The sequence below is a fragment of the Haliaeetus albicilla genome, chromosome 13 (assembly GCF_947461875.1).
Source record: "Haliaeetus albicilla chromosome 13, bHalAlb1.1, whole genome shotgun sequence".
Lineage (NCBI taxonomy): Eukaryota > Metazoa > Chordata > Aves > Accipitriformes > Accipitridae > Haliaeetus > Haliaeetus albicilla.
This window is the reverse complement of record NC_091495.1, coordinates 18,981,593-19,006,323: the sequence shown is the minus strand read 5'-3', so window position 1 is coordinate 19,006,323 and position 24,731 is coordinate 18,981,593. Positions and strand designations below refer to the sequence as shown.

Below are 24,731 nucleotides of genomic sequence, written 5' to 3'. Positions count from 1 at the left end.
CACGCAACTGCAAAATGCTTGTCTATGATATTATTGTTTTCTATGAAATGCTTATCAAATTTGTGAATGGTTTGTGAAACCTTCTGCTACCTACTGAAGAAGTGTCATATAAATGGAATTATATCATTATCCTTCACAGCTATTTTAATGCAGCTCCATGTAATAGTTTCACCTAAAGTGGAAACAGCTTCTTCCAAAAATAAATACATATATTTAACTTCATGTAGTCAAGTAGATTTAAAAGCAACTATTTAAAGTAATGAAAATAGATTATAATGTATACCTTTCTTATATTATCTACATATTAGTAGTTTTTTTATGTGTCAAATGTTTCTAACATACGTCATCTGCTTCAAATACAAATTGATACAGCTAGTGGGCTTAATCAGATATTTCCTTCATACAGAAAATTTAAGGATGATTTTTCAATAATACACTTATTTTTATTCAAAATTTGCATACAGAAAATAGCTAGCAGAAACTAGTAAAATGAAGGGAAAGTTTATTTTCTTAACAAAAGCTTCTTGCACTATTTAGCTATAACAGAAGAAACAGATGTTTCAGCTTTACAATACCATGTCTTGCAAAACTTCCTTCTAAATGACTATTCATGCTCTACATGTTTTGGACTGTGTATGCAGAGCTCTGCTAACAGTCATGGGAAGCATTGCATACATTAGTAAAGCCCACATTAAGATAATTAGCGCTAAAAAAAAAAAAAATCAACAAGCCTTTTTTTCCCCTTTATAGTATTGATTTAATGTGGGTGAAAAATGCCAGACTTTCAATCTTGAAGATTCATGTTCCACCACAAAGTGGGAGATGGAGCCAGCTTTTCCCAGTGTTCTGCCAATAAACTCTTAAATTAACCACCTATCAAGGACTAGGAGGAAGAACCAGGCTCTATGGTCTATCAACCCTTAGTCTCTCTGAGGAACCTATGAACACGGAGAATGGGGAGCATGCTACCTGGGACAAGGAACTCAAATTCTTAATCTTTGTGGCTGTACCTACCCAAGTATTTTCTCATAAAAAATTTTCAAAATTGCTGTGAACAGCAGAAATGACCAGGAGGCAGTATTGAACCTGCACTGCTGCAGAGAGGGCTCTGGGCAGTGGTAGCAGCTATGGGAAAATTTCTACAGTGGAAGAGGCCTTTGAAGCTCATCTGATATTTCATGTGTGTATCTTCTAAATGGCAAACTCTGTTTTAATACAGACTGTTTTCATAAGGGCTCTGTGACCTTTTGCAAATCCTATCATGGGTTATACACATCATTTAACTTTTTGTCTGGCAGTAACCTTACCTTCTGCAGAGCCAAACAATGTCAATATGGATACAGGCACATGACGAGATGTGATTGGATTATGGCAGCTTAAAAAATGACTGCCTGGTCCCTCAAGTTGCTGAAGTCAGGGCAGTTTAAGGTAGCAACTTTTGTTTAGTATTAAATGGCATGTTAAGAGCATGCACATGAACAGCTCTGAATACTCTGTGCATAGGTGGCTACTTGCTAAGCCACTTTACAGCTTCAGCTTATTTCCCTCGGGAAGGATCTGCTGCAGACATGCCTCTGAAGAGAATAACATGTCCTACTAGAATGTTTAGTATTTATTTTAGTAATAGAGCTATCCAGGTCAGTTGAGGATGACATTTTGCTTAGTGTTTGGAAGGGTTGCTTTAAAACCACTTGCTTTCAGGCAAAGAGATAATCAGTCTAAGCACTGCAAGACTTTTATAATGGAAGGCCTACACATCTTTTTTCATTCAGTCTGCAAGAGTAAACTGAGCACAGCTGTTTTACTGAAAACAACCCACTGGTATTTAAGTAGATTAACAAAATTAACTGTGAAAATCCTCTGCTATGTGAAAGCCAGTAACCTGTTGGCCACAAGGAGGCAGGGCAAGGATTCAGTAAACTCAAAGAAATTGCTTTTATTTAAAAAAAAAAGACCAAAAAAAAAAAAAGAGCATTAAATTAGTTCAGTCATGAAACTCTGAACTGTTAGGCAAGGCAAGATAAAAAGTGCTTTTCAGTCACAGTGTGTGGTTTCAGTATTGCTGTTTTATTCCAAGAGCAGCAAATATCTTAAGATACCAAACAATAGCTGATCTGGCAGCAATTTTCTGCTTCTTTTGAAGAAGCAGATCACACATGTTTCTTCTTCATCACTTCTGTGTGATGTAGAAAAAACTCTACACTAAGCTTTGATAGCAATAGTGGATTTACCAACTCAGAGCAAGAAGCCGTACTGCTAGGTTCACAAGGTGTTGCTCCCAAGCTAATAAATCCTGCTTCTGGGCAGCTTTGGGAGCTCTGACTTTCACTCCCTTGGCACTTCTAATTCTGGGCTAAAAGCAGGCAGAGGTGGTTTGGTATCTGTAGTCCCCTACCAAGAACCTTACGCACAGCACAGTACAGTGATGCCTCCCTTAACCAGAACTTTAGAACATTCCAAAATCAGCACTAACTTGAGGTCAAACTTCTAAATGACAAAGGGGCAAAGGAGGAAAATAAAGCCACTGTTTCAGAGTTAAGTTGAAAAGGACTAAATTTAAAAGTGAAACAAAGCCTTCCACAGTACCAGCACATCACAGTCCAAATCTATGAGTGATCTTCTGTTTTAGATGAAGTGACTTTACTCCTAGCTCTACCACTGCATGCTAATGAGCTAGGTAATTTCAGTCCCCTATGCCTCTGTTTCCTCATCTTTTAAGCAGTTGCCTTCCCTCTTTGTGAAGCAGTATGAGGTCCATGAATAAAAAACATGCTACAAGAACTAGTTATTATTAATGCAATTCAGATATGGAATGCACCAGATGGTAAAATCCCCAGGATTTTAATGAACTATTGTAACAGAACATATGTAATATGACGTTATTATAACAGGCATTTAAATGTATAGTTAGTACATAGAAAATGACCTGCTCTGCTCTCAGTAACTCCACTGGAATTATTTTGGATTTATGTCAGATAATACTAGGAACACAAAATAGCCCCGTATGTGCAATGTGGTAAGGTTTTCATAGCAATCCTATCTTAACTATTGCTTGTCCTGCTTTTATTTTTTGCTGGGGGTATTGTATTTAGTGGTCTGCTAGAGTATGCTTTCTGCATTTAATTCTGAGCAGGAAGTAAATAAAGTACCCTCATGCCAAAGACTAAAATGCCTCTGACCAAGTATCTCTTACCCATCATCATAAAATAGTCGTCATGAAGGAGCAAGAACTTTTTGGTTTTTTTCCACTATATTCTGTAAAAATTATGTCTTCAGTCACCTTATGCTAGACTTGGTAAGCAATTCATGCTTGTGTCAGAAAAGGCAAACATTCAGTTCCAGACTGTGAGGGCAGTAGTATCTCCTTTCTCCCACAGCAGCTGAGTTCTGGACAAGATGAATTATATGATTGGGCAAAGGTGAAAAAACAGGACTGCAGCTCAAGCCATTGGCATCATGCATTACTGTCAGAGGCAGGTACTGACTTCAGTAAAGGGGGAACATGAAGGTACTATCAGTATGTATAATAATTCTAGCTCACCTACAATACAGACTATAAAACTCGAGTGAACTGACATTTAATATATGAGAGGCTGGAAGCAAGATCTCAATTTCACATCATAAATTAGCCTTTGTGCTAGTGCCCAAAGATTTGGCTGATTACTCATTGCTTTCCCTTAGTGCTTAAGCAGTCTTTTCCAAAGCAAGACAGTTAAACCACAAAAACGTACTGTAGTGTCCACAGCTCTGACCTTCCCAGCAGGAACGTGCTTTGGAATGGGTTCTTCTACCGATATCATCATGCAGCCTTCTGCTCCAAGAGTAATAATTACGAGCTTACACCCTCTTTCTAACAGCATGCATCCCACTTTTTCAGCATCTTCAAGGTTGCCAACTGGGATGCCCGTTAAAATTTCTGCCTGGAAAATAACCCACGCAAACAAAAATCATAATCTGACAGCATTAATTTTTGGACAACAGTTGCATTTGAAAACAGTATTTAGTATCTTTTTAAAATGTATATTATAGGATGATCATGAAACCACTTCCTACACCGATATTCAGCTATGCCTTGCTCCTTGTTTGAAATCAGCATCTACTTCAGGCACAGCAGACTAACGGAGAGCAGCCTAGGCAGGGACACAGGAGGCATGGGTTCTGTTCCAGCTTCTATGACTTACCTGGCATGCAACCCTTAGTGTAATCACATTTCTCCCACATGCCTCAGTTTCTTCATCTGTGAAAAGGACACAATGACATAGCCTTCGCAAAAGCATTTTGTGGTCTTATGTGAAAAATGCTACGTGGCAACTCGGTCACTATTGTTGGGGGATATTTATCACTAAGTGAGAAACTTTTATATTTTTTTTTAAATTGTCACTGTTCAGAGGGAAGTCACAAGGGAAAATCTCTTCAAGGAAAAAAAAATAATTGCTCAACTTTGACCACTCTGTTTACTTTAATATATATTTTTAGATAAGAATACCTAAAAGTTATCTGAAGCCTTCTTTGGGCAAAGGTCCGTTACAAGATTATTATGTATTTGTGTTATGGCCATGTCCATAGGCCTCTGTCAAGACTGAGACTCTTCCATGTTGGCTCTGTACAAACACAGATAAACTCTTCTTCTAACAGATGGTGACCATAAGTCAACTTCTCCCAATTGGCTCTTAAAATTAATCTCTTCTAGTTCCACCCAACTAAGAGCAAAATTTCCCCAAAATCTGCAGCGAAGACTCCAGAACCAAGCATCCTTTTTGCTACTTCATACATTTTCTTGCTGGCATAGCATTGCCAAGTGTCATGTACTTTTTCTTTTTGTTTTGGCAGGGAAGAAAACAAGAATGAAACAGGAAGAAAGGGAAGAGAAAATACAGTGTGTTTTATCTGAAACAGTCTAGCAGGCAGTACTCCTGCATAATACGGTATGCCTTCTATTGTAAGTAAACAGGCATACTGTATTTTGCTGTCTTTACTGAATCTTGTCCTGCTTGCTTGAGAAGAGGGAAGTCCTACTTTATCTTGCACTATAAGGCTGCTGCTGGATCCTGAAAAATGCAGTCTGAAGTATTTTCAGATAACTGCCTAATAACTGGGCATCACTTCCACACTCTTACGGCTTATTTTCAGTGGAAAACTTACTCTGGAACCTATTCACCAGCTACACTTCATGACCTCTGCTGCATGGGCAGCTCGGCTTCTTGGGAAACAGCTGCTGAAACATTTCAAACTACCTTCCTCCGCATTACTGCAACGTGAATTCAGTGCACATACTTCTTGATATAATGGACTGTAAACTCTAGTGATTAAACAACTGCTTCACGAAGCACAGGCCATGCCTGTAGTAAAGAGAGGGAGGGCAGACAGCTGGGGACAGGAACTACTACAGCCATCCCAAAGTAAACCGCCCCCAGCATGAGTCAGTGCCTGCTGCTCGCCACTGTCATTTCCTGCGTTTCAGCCTGACCCGGGAGAGAGAAGCCATCCTTAGGCTCTGAAGGGCCAGATTATGCCAACACACTCCCTAGACTTTATAGTATCGTTAGCAGAGTACTTTCTGGGTTTAGTTTTCAAAATTACAGGACCAAGTTCTGCAGCCCCTACTTAGACAAGTGCACAAAAGATTTCAAGCACTGTTGATCTGATCGCTACATGGCAGAATCTGGTGTGGCAGGCCTTGGTGGGTAAACTTGTGCACTGCAGGGGCAAGGTGTGGTTAACACGTACACGCAATTTAAAACTACTTTTGTTAACCACACTGATCCCAGACAAGAATATCCTAAGCTTTAAATTATAAGAAGGTAACTAAACCTATCCAATTTTCTCTTTGGCACGTCACCATGCTGCTCAAACTTCTCTTGCAGTACCAACTAAGCAAATTAAACCTATTCCAGTTTTTAAAAGGTTATAAAAGTATTTTCAAATAAGAAAATCTGTTTCAAAGAATATCTCACAAAACCTTTTGAATGTATCTTCTTGCAAGGTTTGCAAGAAGTCAATACACCAATAATGGCTGTGGAGTAACTAAGGATAGATAATAAATAGTGTTAAAATATAGATATACTCTAATATTTAAACATCTAAAGAGTCTGTGTCTCTTAATGAATTCTAAGATCTCTGGAGCAGGAATGATGCATTCCTGTATTCAGAATACCTAATGCATCACGTTACAAGAATAAAAATGGATTACCACAAATCCTTGAATGAAACTGGCTATCTGAATTTCCAATGTACTTTATGAGGGGCAATAATTCCAAACATTCTACCTATGTTGCAGATTCTCCAGGATGAAAGTGGATTTGGTTTTGGTAGAGAAACAGCAAATCTAATCTGGGTTTATTTAAGAGGTATTTACACTTCTGTAAGCTCATGAGCAAGGTAAATGAAGTATTTAAACATAATATTCTTACTAACGAAATGCACATGCTGTATGCTTAGCATTAGGATTGCACCCCTCTTGGTGCTTGCTGTGTCACAAGTCAACAGGATTTTTCGCTTGGGTCGTGAAAGAATTGTTCTGGGACTGATATGTGAAAGGTTTTGCAGAAATCTTTCTTTTCATCTTTACACTACTTATACCAATAAACAAAATTATTTGAACAGGCAGAGTCTGTATAAAAGTAGATCTTCAACTGCTTGAAACCACTATCATCTAACTCATCTACAGCAGGATGGTAAAACTAAAAAACACTGGAACAAGCTGGAAGAACCATAAAAGCAGCAGAAGCCAGACAGATTCTGTGCCAATAATTAGAGATTGCGGTAAATGTCAACTGATGTTAAATACTGTGGTGAGTTTTTAAGTTCCTCCCTTCAGTAGAATCTTATTTAAAAAACAAACTGTGGTACAATTGAAGGAAATAACTAATGGTTATGTAAAGAAAAAATTAAATAACAATACTAAAAGGCCAATATGGACATTTGCCATAGCACTGTACAAAAGAGCAGCAAATTAAGAATTTTATTTTTCTGCAGCTAGTCTCATAAAACTCCTCAGTTAAATGAACCTATTAAAGCAAGAGGACATTCCACAAAACTGCTGTCAGAATAAACCTATGATGGATATTATACAATTAATCCACACAGAATTCTCTTAATTTTGTTTACAAAAGTGGAAGACACATTTAACTGAAGCTTTTAATTTGACTGATAGGAAAGTTCTTGGCCATAATCCTCACTAATCTTAGTTAACTCTCCATGTCTCTTTACACTGTGGCGTCTAGTCACAGTAAGTTGACACAAACCAGCACTGCTACAGAAGAAAAATGATCCTGCTTTTTCCCTTCCACTCTTGTCCACATGGCCTATTCTCTTGTGCCAGCACAGCCATTTGTGTGGCCAGGAAACAAATTGGATTGCAAGGCAGATCTGTGTTAAAATTAACACCCCTCCCCCCAATCCCACACCATCCCCAAAAGCCAACGCAAAACAATTAACTTCTTTCAACAGCAGTACTAGTTTGCACTGGCTAAAAGTGCGAATGAAAGTATGATATGAACCTTTGCCAAGTGTTCCTAGCTGTGATGCATTTGGGGCAGCGTATGGCTTACACAACCACTTTCAGAGAGATGTTCTGGATCCTCTGTTGGCATTTGCGAGACCAAATCTGCAGCATGGTGTCTAGTTTTGGGATCTTTGGCACAAGTAAGACACTGACACACTACAGCACACTACAATGGAAGGCCATCAAGACAGCCAGGGGGCCAGAGACAAGGATGTACAAGAAGAGGCTGGGAGAAGCAGGCTTGTTCAGCCTTAAGAACACAAGGCTAAGGGGAGATATAATTGCTGTCTACAGCAATTTAATGGGTGGGTATAGGGAACAAAGAGCCAGACTCTTCTTGAAGGTACACAGGGATAGGGCTAGAGATAACAAGCACAAGCTGGAACATGGGAAATTCCACTATAAGCACAAGCTTTTTCACCACAAGGGTGATGAAGCAGTGAAACAGGTGCCCAGAGGTCTGCAATCTCCATCTTTGGAGATTCAAAACTTGACTGGACAAAGCTGTGAGCAATCTGACCTAAACCAGCCATGCTTCACCAGGGTGTTGGACTAGAGACCTCCAGAGGTCTGTTCCCAAATTCTGTGATCTTATGATCCTCAGCAAATATAAACTGGTGAAATAACAAGAAGTGTTAATTCTTTGGGGAGCAGTCCATCATTTGGACTGCTTTTTGTGCACCTAGCACAGTAACAACTTTGCAAATGTTGCCTGGTACTGCTGGAACAGAATTAATAAATAACAATGGGGAAACTGTGCCAGTTTTAAGGCTAACCCATCTAAAATGACATATGATAATTTAAAATATTTTTAAGTTTAAATATTTAAACACAGTAAGCCAGCTGGCTACAAACTTGGCTTGTACCTTAGGAGATTTCTCTGAGAATGACAGAACAAGAACTCAACCTCATTAATTCTAACACATGTGAACAGTCCCAAAGAAGTAATGAGACAGATTTGGTATATAAGCAATTGCAATATCAGGCCACAAGCCAAGCTAATTCCAGTTGTTTCAAATTATAAAATTTTTACATACAGACAGAAATACTTATCGTGCTAGAATAATTGAAAACTGACTGAAATTAATTGGCTTGAAGCTATTCCCTCCCCTCTCAAAAGTAACATCTTCCATTTTAGACTAAATATGGGAAATTTCATAGTTTCCAGCAACTGATAAAATAGGCTTTAGAACAAAGTTGGAATTAAAATATACTGTGAATTGCTGGCAACTTCTACATAATGTCACAGTAGTAGCTTTCCATTACTTAGAACAGAAAAGGCAAATTCAAGAGATGTTCTGAAATATTTTAATTCTAAAGGACCTATTTTTGTTTTGACTACTAGAGCTATTAGTTATTTTTTTCTTAAGAAAGACTATCCCTAGTATTAATCTCTCTATATTAATAAGCAGTATCTTAAATGTCCTAATCCAAGACCCCAGATATAGTTTTATAAACTTGGTATTCTCTGAATCTTGTAAAAGTCAATACTGTCTCTTGATTTTGGACACATTAGCAAGAATTTTCATTATTAATATTTCTTCCAAAAATGATCTAGCCTTTAGTAATAGACAACAACACTTAAAAGGAAACAATAGGATAATACCTATTTTTCTGTATTATTTTTATACATCTTGCAGCTTTATTTAACAAAATTAGCAATCAACTTATATTTAGTTTTACTGCTTTCTACCATTGAAGCCCCGAAGTATTCTGCTAGCATTTAATTAAATCTTTGCTAGGCCTTTCTTATTTAGATCACAAGTCTGATACCCATTTTACATAAGGGAGAAAGCAGCTCCCAGTTTTGCATTAAAAATAGCTTGACAAACTAAATAATTTGCTGTAACCATTTAGGAGTTTTCCTTCTCCTGAAGGGCTCCTCAGTATTCTTTGAACGGAGAAGCAGCTGTTCTTCAAAACATTTAGGACCAAATTGAAATCGCTGATGTGCAATATATTTTGGTTCCTAACCTGCAGGGCTGTGTAATTGCATGCACACACTAAATAAGAAAAACAACACATGAACTGTATTGACATTGTGGTTGTGCCTAGGGCCATACTGGAGCAAGGACTCATGCAAATACGTGGGAAAAAAATGGTAAGTATTCCAAAGAGCTCATCTTGTATAGGGTTGTCTCTTTTTCAACATTTATAGATTACTGAAAAGCACAACCATTGGTTTTCACTAAGATGACATCGGATACATTTATTTTTCATTAGAAGAATTAAGGGAATGGAGAACTAGCACATTCCTGCACAAACCTCAGGGATTAGGCTGTGCTACATCTGGGAATTAACAAACTAGTCTCAACAAGTTTGATCTTTCTGGGAAAAGATAAAACTGAACTACAGGCTAAGCAAAGAAAGAACTGATAACCTTGCAAGATTTATTCTGAGTTTTTTTGTTCATGAACCACATAAAAAGAAAGTAATGTCAAACATAAAAAAAATTTATTATTGCAACAAGCAAAAGTGAAAAGAACAGCTTGTGAAGAGCCTTCTAGACAAACTAATGGTAGATAATTCACTGATAGTATAATTTTGTTTGCTTTTCTCTAGCACATAAATCCATAAGAACAAGCTGTGCTGTTATACCAGATACTGCATGTGATTTCATTAAATCCTAAAGCATTTAATGAAGGATGGAGTATAAGGTGTGATGTATTTGATATTTGCATGTTTGGGACCCGACATCCAAAGGCTGTCTGAAACTATAGTTGACATTTTAAAACTTTTATTCTGTGACAAAGGCATTGCAGATCAAAACTCCTGACCTTCATGGCAGTAAATAAATAACAGAAACTTCTGACTCAGTAATAATTCAGCTAATCACAAGGACTACCCCCTTTTTCTCATCCGTAACAATACAAACACTCCACATAGTGTATGAGATGTCTTAAGCTAAATGGCTAGAGTTCTGTTCTACAGCTAACATAGTCTTCTGTCAGAAACATATCATTCACATAATATCCACAAACCACAGGATTTTATCATTTAAAAGCATGTCTTGGTGAACAAGAAAGATAAGGACATTTTGGTAAAATTGTCTGCTAAATACTTGTAAATTTAAATGACTAAGAAAGCCAAATGAAGCAATAAAAGAGAATCAGTGTAAATTTAATCTTGTCCTAGCATATACGTCTGTGTTAAAAAGAATGTTTTAGAAGCAGTTGAACTGGATAGCTCTAAAGAGTTAATCTTTAAACCCAAGACGATTCATCAACTATTTAAAAGACTAAGTAAAGATAAAGCAGAAATACACTATTTTTTTTCTGGTAGTACCTAAAAATCCCAAATAAAAAATAAAAGATCCGAAAAGGGGTAAGGCAGGAACACAAATAGGATTTTGGCTAGAAGGAAGTTGAGACTTAGAAATACCAAGTAGGAGGGGCAATGGAGCTGGAACAAAATATTTCAGGAAGGCAGCTGTAAGCAGCACATTCAATAAATTTGGCCATAGAGAATAATATTTAAAAAAAATCATAATATAAGAATGGCCATAGTGGCTCAGAGCAAAGGTCCATCTTATCCAATTGCTCTTTTCTGACTGTGACTGCTAGTAGATACCGAGGGAAATAAAAAAACATGTATAAAAAGATCTTTTCTCTGTATATATTCTGAATCATCAAAGTCTTAGGTACTTCCTGATTTAAGAAGATGAAGGAAATGCAGATGTAGTTGGTTGAATGGACAAAGTTTAAGAAATTAGAATTATCTTTGAGATTTGTAGAATTAACTTTATGCTTTTAAGTGTCATACAGAGATGTGACTGGTAACCTTTATTTGGGTATGTAAACATTTATCTCTATATCAAACTTCTGCAGTGCATACATTACAGGGATCTGAAATTAAAGAAAGTCATGAAAGAAAACAGAAAACAGATGGCATATGAATATATAACAATTACTAAAAAAACAACTTTCAAACTTCTGACATAAGAAAAACAAATGCTTCATATTTCTTTTCTCAGCAAAAAGAAAGGAACAATGGCAACAGTTCATCCCTGAAAATCAATTCAATAACAAATCAGACACACAGAGAGGATGAAATCAAACATAATTGATTACTACAGTCGTGCTAACATAATTGATTTTATCGCCAAGTATGGAAAAGTTATTGTTAAAAGCAAAGGTATTTATGTGCCATTCTTGTTCTCAGAATATGCTGTAGGAGTCCCACACTTGGATCTGTGCTCCCATGATATGGGTGGCAGTAACTTCCATAGGTCTACCATTTCCATAAATTCAGAAGAGATAAGCCTCCTGAACAGTAGTAAGCATATTTCTGTGTCTAACACTGCATACAGTGATCCCAGCTATCTTCAAATGGTAATCACTTTTTAAAAGAAAATAGCAGAAAAGAATGCAAACTGTACCCTCAGCTCAGCAGGAAAGGTAGATGAGTTAGCAGGGATCTATTATAATTATACACCTGTATTTCTTGTTCTCCAAATAGAAGTAATTTTCCTTTCTCCATGTGGTCGTAATAATAATACACCCCGGCTCCAGCAAGCTAAACTTCTCGAAGAATGTCTCTTTCAAGACTGTCCTCTAGCAATAAAGTATAACAAAGGGAAAACTTTAACATGTGTGCTGCAAGGAGCAATGAGAGAAAAGTTGGGAATAGACAAGTAATGAAAAACAAAGTTTTGTTTCTAATATATGGGGGATAAGTTTTTACGGGGGGGGGGAAGTAACTAGTGACATGAAAAAAGCAAACAACGAATGACATTTACTAAATTGGTGGGACAGTATTGGTGTTCTCTGCCCAAAATATGCAACAATACACTGTTTAGCCAATCCAGGGGCATAGTCCAGGCATAAGTGCTTTCTGAAAGAATGAAGAAAACACCATATGGGTGTCCTGCTAGTCCCCTGAAAAAGAATAAATACTTTGCCTTAGCATTCTCTTCATCACATATAATTGAGTTCTGGTAGCTGTTGGACAGTGTCTGAGCCACAAATTTCATCACTGCCAGTTACACTGGAAACTTTGCCTTCCAGAGACCTGAGGAGCCATGGTATCTCCCACCTTCCTACTTTGCTAATTCCTGAATGCTCTGGAGTATCTGAACTCAGCAGACACATACCAAAACATCCCAGAATAAAACTCGGATGTCCATTTGGGTTACTTAGACTGACCCTTAAATGCTAGAAGACTCGTGAAATGAGAACTTCTGATATGGTTTGTGATGGACTCTGATAGACATTGTCATCAGACAAAAAATCCTGTAAGTAAGCAGGGCCAAGTAAGTAGCTCTTCCCTCTCCTCTCCACCCAAAGGTTCATTGCAGAAATATTTGTTGGAGATAACTTTAACTATGATCAAAGCATGGCTTCTATCCACTAGGTTACTTCTCCCACATTCCTGTTTATATAAAGAGAGGATGAGGGGAAGGAACACAGCATGCATAATGCTAATAAATAAAAAATTTAAACGAAGGCCTTATGAGACAAGCTTGTCTCTTGTGACAATAATAATTTCCTTTGGGAGAAATAACACACTTGAATTAGAAAAGAGAGGGAAAGGAGGAAAAAAAAAAGCAGAAACATACAGTTGAAGGGCCAGAGAAACAGATTCACTGAAAACAGACCTGACAGGAAGAGGCATATGAAGCTACTATTTACCATCAAGTGCAGCATGCGTGCATCACCTCCTGGCAAGCAAGTTTAAAACTGTCAGAACACTATGGCTAGCACATTCCTGCTAATCATATCAAGGGACCACAAAACAAGAACAAGGATCTATTTTAATATTTACTACTCAGTGATAACATTTTAAAAGTGTCCTTTCATAGATTCGTTTTACTCATCTGCTTGTAAAGAAGGCTGGACACAACTTTTCTGCTGCAAACAATTTAATTTTTAGTGCAATCTAATGGTATTCTAGAATACTCCTCTCTGCTCATTAGGTCAGGGATCAAACTTGTCACCTCCAAAAGTCCTACGTAGGACTATGAGGAGCATGCCTTGGTTTTCCTGCTCCATATGCTGCATTTCTGAGAACAGAAGCCCTCTGAAATTTTACTGCTTAAGACTCTTTCTTTAACATGACATATGACCTTACCTCAGTTTCATTGCAGCAGAAGATATCAGAATGGGTATAAAATTGTGGATCTAGGTCAGCAAGGGCTGGAGCTGCATTAAATAAAGTCTTTACTGGAAGGAAAAAAAAAAAAAGTCATAAACCATCACCTGAAACACCACTGTGGTTAATTCATGGCCCTCAATGTTTATTATTAACACACAAAAGGCTCTCAGTTTCTGTGTCCTCATTTTATAGAACTGCTAAAGTTTTGTTTAGTATATTAAAGTTCCCTTCTAATTCATGTGCAGGCACCTGTCATGATGGGAACATGAAAGAAGAGTAACAGAAAAACTAACCAAGAAATTTTTAAATTAAAAAAAAGGGGGGGGGAAGCCTTAGACACTAATGCAATTTGTTTAACTGATGATGCTTCCTCCAGGATTTTAATAAGTTTTACAAGAACTGATTTAGTTCTAGAATTTTTTCAGTGTTGTTATCTGCATTCTGTACATGAAGAAACAGGGGTATGGAGTAATGAAGGGCATGTCCAGACAAAGAGTTAAACGTGCTCTGAATGTGTTGTTACCTAACTTGTTCAAACTGCCACATTATAAAACTGTAGTGTAGACAAGGCACTGTATATTTTTAATATGCTGTCTGGCAGAGCTAGGCCTAAACTTAACACGTGGTAGAATATGTTAGTTAACCTAACTTTAAACAGTAGCCTAAGGCCCCATGTAACAGCAGAAAAGGTTTGTCATAAGGACAGTGTAAGTGACTTACTCACTGTTAACACAGGAAGTCTGCAGACTTGGCTTCTCACTTTGCCAATTTTATGATTAATACTTCTGTGTCTTAACCACAAGGCCATCATTTTTATATAAAGCACATTCTCTTACTTTAGAAATATTCCTTATAGTAAGTGATCAAATCTTCCAATTTGGATGTCTAAATTTTCAGTCCTAAACACATACTCAGACCCTAAGCTATGGCACATAATATTCAGACACCCTGAATGCTTCTGAATCCCATTTAATGCCCTAAAAGAGAAAGATGGACAGAGACTTCTGAAATCTGAATACCAAGAAGTTTAGAAGATGACCTTTTTGATTAACACTCTGAAAGTTTTAGCCTTTGACTGTACAACTTTATCATGTCTCTCTACCTGCCTCGTTAAAAAGAGTATTAAAGTGACAAAGACATTTACTCAGAAGTCAGAAAATGCCAGGATTAGGATTTCCAATGAAATCTTAATTTGGCTCCCTTATATTATTACAATACAGTATGTATTATAATAAACTCTTTAATTATATGATCACATACCACTGAAAAACAGCATGTGATCACGTAATTAAAGACTGCAACATAATACATATGCAGAAAGGAGACAAATTAAGGTTTCACAGGCAACCTTAACTCTTGCATTTCCTATTTTCTGAATTGCAACCCTAATAATTTTTTTTTTTTAAACAGAAATCTTTAAGGTATACTTTCCTAGGTAAAACAAACAAACAGCACATATTGGAAAACAAACTGTCATGTGGTATCATACCAACATATATATGGGTCAGGAGCAGCACTGGAAGTGTTCCAACTTGGGTTTTAAGTAATACAGACTCATCATGAACAGGGTGAAATACATTACTATTAGTTTGCTGTCATATTTATTATCTGCTGAGCAGGGAAACCCTAAGATTCTCTTTCAGGCTGTGAAGAAGAGCATGGCTTGTGAACAGGGTAATCTGTTTGGTCCCCCTGAGGAACACCAAATTATTTTCTGCCCAAATTCTTTCTCTCCCTTTGCCAAGATCCATTCTCCTCACCTAATTTCCATTCTTTATCCCTCCTTGCATAGGCACTATGCAATAGTAACCTTCTTCACTCAACTTTCATCACATCGTATCTCTTTACGCCCCACCTCCTATGCTTTTTTCCCACTTCCAGTACCCACAGCCTACTCCTTGACTCTACCTCTAGCCCAGTCTTGATTCAACAAATCCTATTCTCTGTTGCAATTTTGTTCCCCTTTCAGTTTCTCTCTTCCTTCTTCCTCTGCCACCCCCAAAATCAAGCAAATGTCTCCAATACGTCCCTTGTCTGAAACTTACTCTCCCTCCCCAGCATTCCCGTCCAGCTTTTGTCTCTTCTGTATTCAAATCAAGCAAGCCCCTGCTCTGCACTTCCTGGGCCTACAAGAGATCTTTAACTGTATAAAAGAAGTTGCCTAAAACCAGATTCAGGAATCATGCTGGAAGTCATGCTGCCCAAATGGACAACTGCCTGTGTGGACAGACTCTCAGGGGAAGCTAGCTGGGAAGCTCTAACAATTTTCTCAAGACTATGTGAAAGGTAGTTATTTTCCAAAGGCAGATAATACAGTAAAAATCAGGCAGATTTCCATACTGTTGTAAAGGCTTATCTTTATAAGATAGCTCCTTGCTATCAAGTTTTAAGTGAATGTTAAGGTAGCCAGTATTCATAATTTAAAAGGGGTAGGGTGGGAGGCATTTTCCATTGCCTGGTTTCTACAGCCACTATGCTTTGGCAGAAATTACAGAGTTAACCACAGACAAACAGCTGATAGGAAAAATTGCAGCCCAAGATTAACAAGTTGAAGCATCTGAAAAATAGATCCTTTACTTGCAGGTGACATGGAACCTTAACAACTGAGGCTGCTTCCAGCCCATTCTTCACTACAAGTATTAATAGGCTGGACATTATCAGCCATTTTTTATGGAGTCTGTCATTACAGAAGCCCCAAAACTGCTTTACAGACTTTGATACACAATAACGCTTTGCCATCAATGAAGTGGTCCCCCTCTTTGAAGCAGCAGCAGCTTCACAAAACGTAGCCATCAAAAACCTAGAATTTTCCAGTCAGATTTCCACTACAATTTATACCCATTTCATATAATTATTCACAAGCCTTCCTCCCTTCCTCCCCTCCCTCCCTCCTTTCCTTCCTTCCCTCCCTCCTTCCTCCCTTTTTTCCTTCCTTCTCCCCAAGATTGTCACAAGATCTTTAATAATTAGTGCCACAATGAGAGGATGTCAGAACATGAGATGTCCCTCTCTAGCTTACAGATACAGAGGATGTTCACTGAACAGAAGCAAAGGGTTCTTGCCTGCGTGTCTACATTCTTTCGCCATCTTATTCTTTTTTTCTTTCAGTAAGAATGAAGAAAAACAAGCAAAAAAACCCTTGAAACAGAGGTTTGAGGCATCTGGGTATGCATCTGTTTTAAACAAAAATAGTCTAGTGCACATCCTAACATGCAGTACTGCATTATACATGAGGGTATTGCAGGCAAGAAGAAGGAAAATTGCATTAACAATTTACAGTTGGCTAAGGATAGATTTTTACAGTGCTACAAACTCAGCTGTTTACTTAGATTTGACTGCACATGACATTTGAACATGTATAGCCTATTGCTTTAAAGCAGAAGCAACCAAAGCTTTCCCGATATGAGAGCTGCACAAGGATAGCAGACTGACAGCAAAGAACTATAGCTGGCCCACAGATAACCACTATCTTTTCTCGATATATTGTGCTGTCTACAGTTGCTAAATGCTTGCATGTCTGTTCCATGTATCAGGTTTGGATTTTTTTTAATTGCCTGTAAAAAAATCCTATCTTTTCTTCTGTCACAGGCTGGCATCTTGCCGTATGAGGGTGACAAAAGTGTGAAGCATCTTACCAAAACTGTGCATAGACTTAGAAGTAGACAAAATAAGTCTGGGATATTGACTTATGACTCAACTATAGTCCATTAACCACTAGATTAAGAATGTTTTAATCCATTTTCATAAAACATAATGAAAAAATATAGTAAGCTCTGTTCCACCCCCCTGCTCCCCCTATATTTTAAGCATTCCAGGTGCTACTGGGTTTTCTAAAGTTTTTAATTTTTATTTAGATTTGCATGAACCCAGTTTTGATATTTCAAACAGAAGTCAAAATAATTTTTCCCCATGCAGTTCTATTTATAGTGTTTATGACTATTACCACCATAGTTTCAGAGCCACACTCTCCCAGGCTCGAATGTAACATAGCTGCTTAAATCAGCACAAAATACATGAACACGATGCATAAAGTTCTGCTACATCTGATGTCTTCACTAGTGCATGAACACCAGTGATAACAACAAGTGCGGAACAGATACTGGTGCAGAAGGAGGACTGAAGAGTCGACAATCCCAACATGCTATGATCTACTGGAGCAAGCCTGGGCTCAGCTGCAAGGAACCAGTTAGTTCTGATCCCAGTTCCATCCCTGACCTGCTGCGTGACTGACCATACTATGAGCTGTACCCTCCCAGTCTTATCTTCTGGATAGACACAAATGACATATTTTTAATCTCATCTAGATGCCTCACATAATTATTTACTTAGTGTTCAAATACTACGGTAATTGTGCTTGAGTAACTGAAAGCATTACAGGCACTTAAAAACATTATGTTGTTAGCGAAACCTGATCCTGTTCAAGCAAAATGTCAGCTTTTATCTAAATATATGCTACACTGAAGGAATAATGGCCTATATTTAAAAGTACAGCACAGTAACAGTTTACTAATAATTTCACAGACCATGACTCTGTCTATTCAATGGCTGTATGCCAAGTCACACTCTTAAGAATTTTGGTTAAGAAGAAAAAGCATTTATTTTACTTTAAGGATGTTAAGTTCTATATAGAAAACCACAGCCATTCCTACTGCTGTGCTGGGAGAACAAGGGCGTAAGTCTGTTTTTGAGGTCATTTCATTCACTTTGTGTGGAACTTTACTGACTTGCATTCATTATGCTTGTTCTGCTCTGGAATAATACCAGAGTCAGGCCCATAGTTCCTGACCTAACAAACAACATTATACTGTATTCAGTCATAGCATGAAAATAGGAGGAAAGGCAGCACCAGACATATACGGGGAGATTATAAGGGTATGGGTTCATTCACCATTCAAGGTAAACACTGCAAAATTTTAAAACTGAATTCAGTTTTCGTTAGAGTAGCATGAATTTGTTGGCTATTGTTTCATTTCTAAATAAAACTAGTATGACAGAAAGCCGAATAGACCACAGGATCTTTATTGTGAAAGCATGATAAAGAATATTTTTCATGCAACACAAATGAGGGAGACAGAATGGCTTATGTTAAATTACCTCCACTGGCACGTGCCATTTTCAGAGCTTCAAGAGAAACAGCAGGGGTTATTTCTAGCTGGCAAACAACCACTCTGGCTTTACAGATGACATCAGAAGCCCTCTTCAGGTCTTCAAAATTTAAAAGCAGGTTGGCTCCTGGGACTATGACAATAACATTCTGTCCTAAAGGGAAGATATTGTGGTTTTTACATTAACTTTTGCAATAAAGTATGTAAAACAATTTCTTGCTTTTCTACAATACATTTCAGATTAGCATTTCAATTGGCTTTCCAAAAAAACCCCACTAAAAATGTATGCGTTGCTGACATTTTCAAATATCCAAAGATTTCAGAAGGTAATCAAGAAGATCGATGGACTAATGAATGCTACACTGCACAACAAATGCAGTATATATTTCTTTGGCAAAAGTCATGTATGGGCTTTCCCCAGTCTTACTTTGGTGTTTTCTATGAACTCTAAAGAAGTACTGTACTAGTCACAGTGGAAATGGGGGACATACGCTAAAGCTGGTATTTGCATTTTCCTAAAATATTCCAGTAGCACTTGGAAGAGAAAAGCATCAATGTGATTACTGAGTTCATATTCCAAAAATGCCATAAAAATTTAAATTTTCCTATCAGCTGGAAACAGAGACTATTTCACAGCTATGAAAATTATGTACGTTCTTTAGATTTCAGAGAAGCAGGCTTGGTCCATTCACCTGTGACACTTCAAGTTAGGGTCCCTAACCATCATGAAAACCAGAATCAGCTTGCCACCAAAACCCAGAAAGGTTAATGCTTGTGTCTAAGGGAAGTTTTATCGGAAGTGAGTAAAGAAGGTGGGTGACATTCTTCTGCTCTGAAAGCTGGCCAGTAGAATGGTCTAAGCAAACCTATATGTGTAGAAACACGGCAGTATCTCAAAGCGCATCTAAGATCCTTTTCATTCTCGTAGTTTGTTTCACAGTTAGGTGAGGAGGTTCATTTATGTAGGTTCCAAATATTCCTTTGTTTTTCTTCAGACATGCAAGTTGCCTTCTTTTATTGCAGTTTCTTTCTTTCATTCTTTCTTTTTTTAATCCCTGTTACAACACCTAGAGACCTCAGGCATGGGTGCCTCAAATTAAAATTTATTATTAATCACTCAGGTATTAAATTCAATAAGTCAGTTGTTCCTTGATTTACAGGCCCAGCCCGCCCCCGCTGAAGATTCCTTTAAGGACTGCCAATCATTAAAGGCTACCAATTCTGTAATGAACTGAATTACTCTGTAAATAAATATTTATGTTTTTAAATACATTATTTTTGTTGAATGCGACTTCAAAGTCCTCTGAATAAGAAATGTGCAAAGCTTGTCTCCCTAAATATGTTCTGAAGAGAAAGCAGGACAATGGAAAGAATAATATAGTGATCTCAGAGGGAGGGGCCCAAGCTTTCCAAAGCAATTCTGCTGTCAATGGTTTGGTACAGAACAGCTGCATATGAAAAGCAAAACCTCAGCATTTAAAGCCAACACCCTGCTTTTCAACAGACAATGATGGGCATCTTGGATTAAAAAAAAAAAGAAAAAACCTTCTGCAACAAGTAAATGCTATTAAAGATATCTGAATCCAGTTGAGGAAAAACATTCAAAGGCAAATTGCGCCTATTTGGCCAAGCATATATTTTGAAAGCTTATAGGGTACAGCAGTGCAAACAGTAAAAGGCAGGGAATCAGTGGAACAAAAATATTTCATTTCTGCCTGGACTCTGTGCTACCTAGAATCTCAGACTCTATCCACATGTCTTGCTGCATTATCTTGCTGAACTATTTAGCTGTACTGACATGTATATTATTATTAGACTTCAGAGCTAATGGCCCAAGGCGATAAGTAAGGCTGTTTGCTTAAACCCATATGTGCAAATTCAAGGTAGACCATGCTGCACTGGATCACAGTCAGAAGCTTTTCTCTGTAACTACAAAAGGTCAGAGACTTAAAGTCTGCTTTCAAACCTGCCAGGGAAATGCACTACCTGCTGTGGTGTAACACTCTGGACAGGCTTAACCCAAGCTGGAGGGAAAAAGCCACATTCTCTTCTTAGCTACATATACCACACTAACCGTGAATGACAGCAGTCACCACAAACTTACACCAGCATGCATGAAAGCAGAATCTAGACCCATGTACTCACAATTAATACCAGAATTTTGTATTACCAGCAACCATTTTGTTGAAAGCAATTATTTCTTGCCAGGAAAATCAGATGGGAAATCAGCACCAGGGACAACAGAGTTAAAGACAGATGGCAAAGAGCGGTGGGATTCATCTTGTCCAACATTAACTATTTTTTAAAGTTTTCAAAAAAATCCTACATTCTAGAAAATTCTAAGAAAACTAATTTCTAAAAATTAGTTTTCTAGGTTCCTTCGACAAGGAGGAGAGACAAGTATTTTCAGAGTTTTTTTAATCTTACATATCTTAGATATCTGTTTGAGGAGGAGATAAGCTATTGTCTGGAAATGCCTATCTATCTCTGTTAACTCTAGGTGAGGCCTTAAGCAGTACACCTAACTTGGAAACAGCTCAAGTGAGGTAAAATGTTACCCACACGAAGAATGAGAAAAATATACTTACTGCATTACAGTTAATTCTAACGTATCTTTACTTAGACTAAAAATTCACAGTTCTAATGGGAGCATCTACATAATTTTAAGTTTTGTAGACATCACCTATCATATTAAGGGCCACATTCACAGTTGCTATAAGCTAGAACAGCTAAATGAAGATGATAAGCTTGTGCAAGCTTACACCAGATGAGGACTGGGTCCAATCAATACTTGAAACAGTGTGAATGCTAGTATATGTAAATATTGTCCTCAGCTGGGCTTCTAAACCTGCTACTGTCACTTCTTAGAAAGATAGATGCCACCAGATGAGAAGTGCCAATGGAAAAATCAAAGGCAAACCAGTAAACACCACAGTGCAATAACCTTCAATTTATAATGGGATGACAAGCCTAAAAGCCATCAGTAGTAGTGCTTAGAACTCACCAAAATCTCAAACAATGCAATTATAACAATAGCTGCAGAGCTTCTCCATAATAATTCATAGGGAAAAAAGATGATATTTGTGACCAGAAAAGAATGTTACAAGGAAAACGTTTGCTGCCAAAACACACAGTTCATGAATACGAGACCAAGTTTTGGGTGTGTCATGGTATCATAATTTCTGTGCAATTACTTGGTAGGAGCATTGAATAGTCTTGTACACAAAACCTTCAAGTTCATGATGAATGTCAATACATAGAAATTCTATAAAAATTCAGGTGACATTTCTTCATAACCCTGAAGGTTCAAAACAAAGATTTTTCTCTTTGGAAAGTATAATTCAAACAAGCTGGCATATGTATTCTAAATTTGCCTTGTTTATTTAGCCTTATCTAAATATATATTTTGAATGCTTTTATACTAGTAGTGCTATGGTATTGAAGGTACACTCACAAAATAATGCCTATTCACTATTCATGAATGATTAATAACTTTATCGTAAAGTCAGCTCAATGCCTATCTTAAGTGAGGGTTATCTCACAGTATTCTGTGTAGGTGAACTTTAAGTCCTAACTTGCAATAATCAAGAACACTTTAATCATGACCTGCCAACCTCTGTTGTCCCTCCACTGAATTTTCGCTATGAACATGGAAGTTGTCAGACTGGTTCAAACTACTGGTCCAGCCAGGCCAGCTTCAAGGCGCTGTCAACAGTCAGTACCAGATATGGGCAAAGCTGCAATAAATTTCACAGCTAATCATGTAAAAAAATATCCATAAAGAGATTTTTTTCCTACCTATATGTGTATGTAAAAGTACAACACACATCATCACTTTATGGAGTTCTCACCATTCAATAGCACAGTTAGCAGAAGGTACGCTAAGTGACAGAGCTAGTGGAAAGAAGACAGGCTGAAAGGGGAAACAAAAGCTGGGGTTCAAAGTGGTGCAATGCACCTCAAAGAAAACATGTTAAGAAAAGTAGCTGGATGTACCAGTTTTTCTCCTAAAGAGAGAAAGTACAGATTCGAAGTGTACAGGGTTGTGGTAAACTGAAGCTTTGTGTTTAGTCAAAACCTATCTGAAGAGGCAGTAGCATAAAAGAGAACAACTGAAAGGAACACAAGGTTCCTCAAAGATTTCTGCACAGATTTCTGAGACCAGCCTAGAGGGAACTTTTGCAGTGTCTCTGGACTGCACGTTTTCCAGTGCAGCACTAGAAACTTGTTAAACACCTCTCCACCATTTTGCATTAAAGCAAGGATTAACCTCCCTATATTTATTGAAACTATACTGTATTATCCCAGAATATAATGCAACTTTGAGAACATCAAATGTACCTGATAATTTTAAAATTTCTAGTACTTTGCTAGTTACAATAATGGGTGAGTTACAGCTGTGCAATCTACTAACCAGTAAAAATCTTCCCAGAAATTCAGCAGCACCAGCTAGACAAACATAGGTAACATCAGGGAAAGTTTACTTCAGAGCCGCCTCTGACTCTGCTCTCTACAGCTTTCTTTTCCTCTCTCTTCAGTCATACATCATAATCTGCTCCCTCTACTTGAGTATCTCTCCTACTTCTGCCTGCGATTTTACTAAGCTGATTAGAGTTGGTATTTTTCCCAAGTATCGGTACTTGTAAAGAATTGGTAAGATGAAGTGCAGGTTAGGTATGTGAAAATACAGCAATTAAAACTTGCCAATTTAAAGAGATGATACCTATGTTTTTCATTTGTCCCTTGTTGTCTTAACACAAAACACCATCACCAGCCCCAACTTCAAATGCTTCCCTTTCAGGTATAATTTGAACTAGCAGAAACTACTTTACATCCATGCATTGAATGCTGTGGTGTTTCAGCTATGCCAGCACAACTACTGTGGTAAAACATGCATGTGTAGACAAGCCCCTTTGAAAAGTGCTGTAAAACCTGTTTAGGTCAAATCAGCCAGGTTTCTACAGGAAAAAAAAAATAGTGCAACAGCAAAGCACATAAGTACTGCTATTTTATTGCAATTTACTAAATTCAGGCGCCAGATGGTTTTAGAGAGAAGTAACAACCAGAACCATTACCAATTCTTTGCATCTGTTTGCTTTATAGCTTAGTTCTGACCAGATTTGCTCTTCTACTAGATTTTAAATGAAATCTGAGGCCAGCAATAACTTAATTTAGGATTTTTCAGTTTCTGAAAGAAACAAACTACATGACATTATGCATTATTCATCTCACTATGTGAATCACAAGACTACAAAGACCCTTCACATGGACACTAACATGTAAGAGCCCATTGTGAACCTCATGGCACTGAACAATCAGTTTCCCTTTCCTGGTATTTACAAAGGCTTTAGATCCACAAGATGGTTTTGTTCCTTAACCTGCACAAAAATTCACGGTGTTATAATTTTAACAGGTCATCCTCTGTTCATTCAAGTTTAGACCATGTTTATCTTAGTTGGCCATGTATATGAATTGGCAAGTAATAAGACTACTTCTTACTTATTCAACTATTCTGGACAGCAAACTTAGTGTAAAACATGGTTACATGTACAAAACAGTGAGGCCTGGAAGTGTGCTACTGGATTCTCACCATCTCTCCTATTTACAATGGCCAGAGTAGTGACTGTATGTGGCATAAGAAAGAAGTTCTTAAGAGTTGCTGTAGTAATTTACCTGCTGGTCCAAACCAAGAGAAGGAGGTGGAAGTAAGAGGCAGGTATCCAGTTTATTCAATGTATTAGAGCTACCTTATTTCTGAATTAAAGCTGTCATGCAAGGCTTTGATTAATCTTACTTAGGGAAAATTAAACTGACATCTCCAACTGATTTGCCTAATTTTCCTGAATGTTCCTGTGTAGACTTGCCTTTAGTCACAGTTCCTTCCCAGGTTTGCTCCTGGAGCGAATAGTCATGTTTCCTTTCCCATTTTAAGCTGTAGCCCAGTGTACTACCATCAGGTTACATAGGAGCTTGTTAAAATGATGTGTCAGCTAAGCTGTGGTAACTGTTCAAATGAAGGCTTAGCTGCA

General features: G+C 37.6%; 1 protein-coding gene across 5 annotated transcripts in view; it reads right to left on the bottom strand.

Moving 5' to 3' along the window:
* RBKS (ribokinase) overlaps positions 1-24,731 on the bottom strand; it is a 70,416-nt gene that overhangs the window by 16,693 nt on the left and 28,992 nt on the right. For 3 of the 5 annotated variants that reach the window (XM_069800340.1, XM_069800339.1, XM_069800337.1), the window contains 3 exons: positions 18,692-18,856; positions 13,574-13,665; positions 3,732-3,920 (listed from right to left, as the gene is read on the bottom strand). In XM_069800340.1, coding sequence (XP_069656441.1) covers positions 3,732-3,920; positions 13,574-13,665; positions 18,692-18,856 — 446 coding nt within the window. The remainder of the gene's footprint in view (positions 1-3,731; positions 3,921-13,573; positions 13,666-18,691; positions 18,857-24,731) is intronic. The other 2 variants (XM_069800338.1, XM_069800341.1) reach the window with 2 other exon arrangements.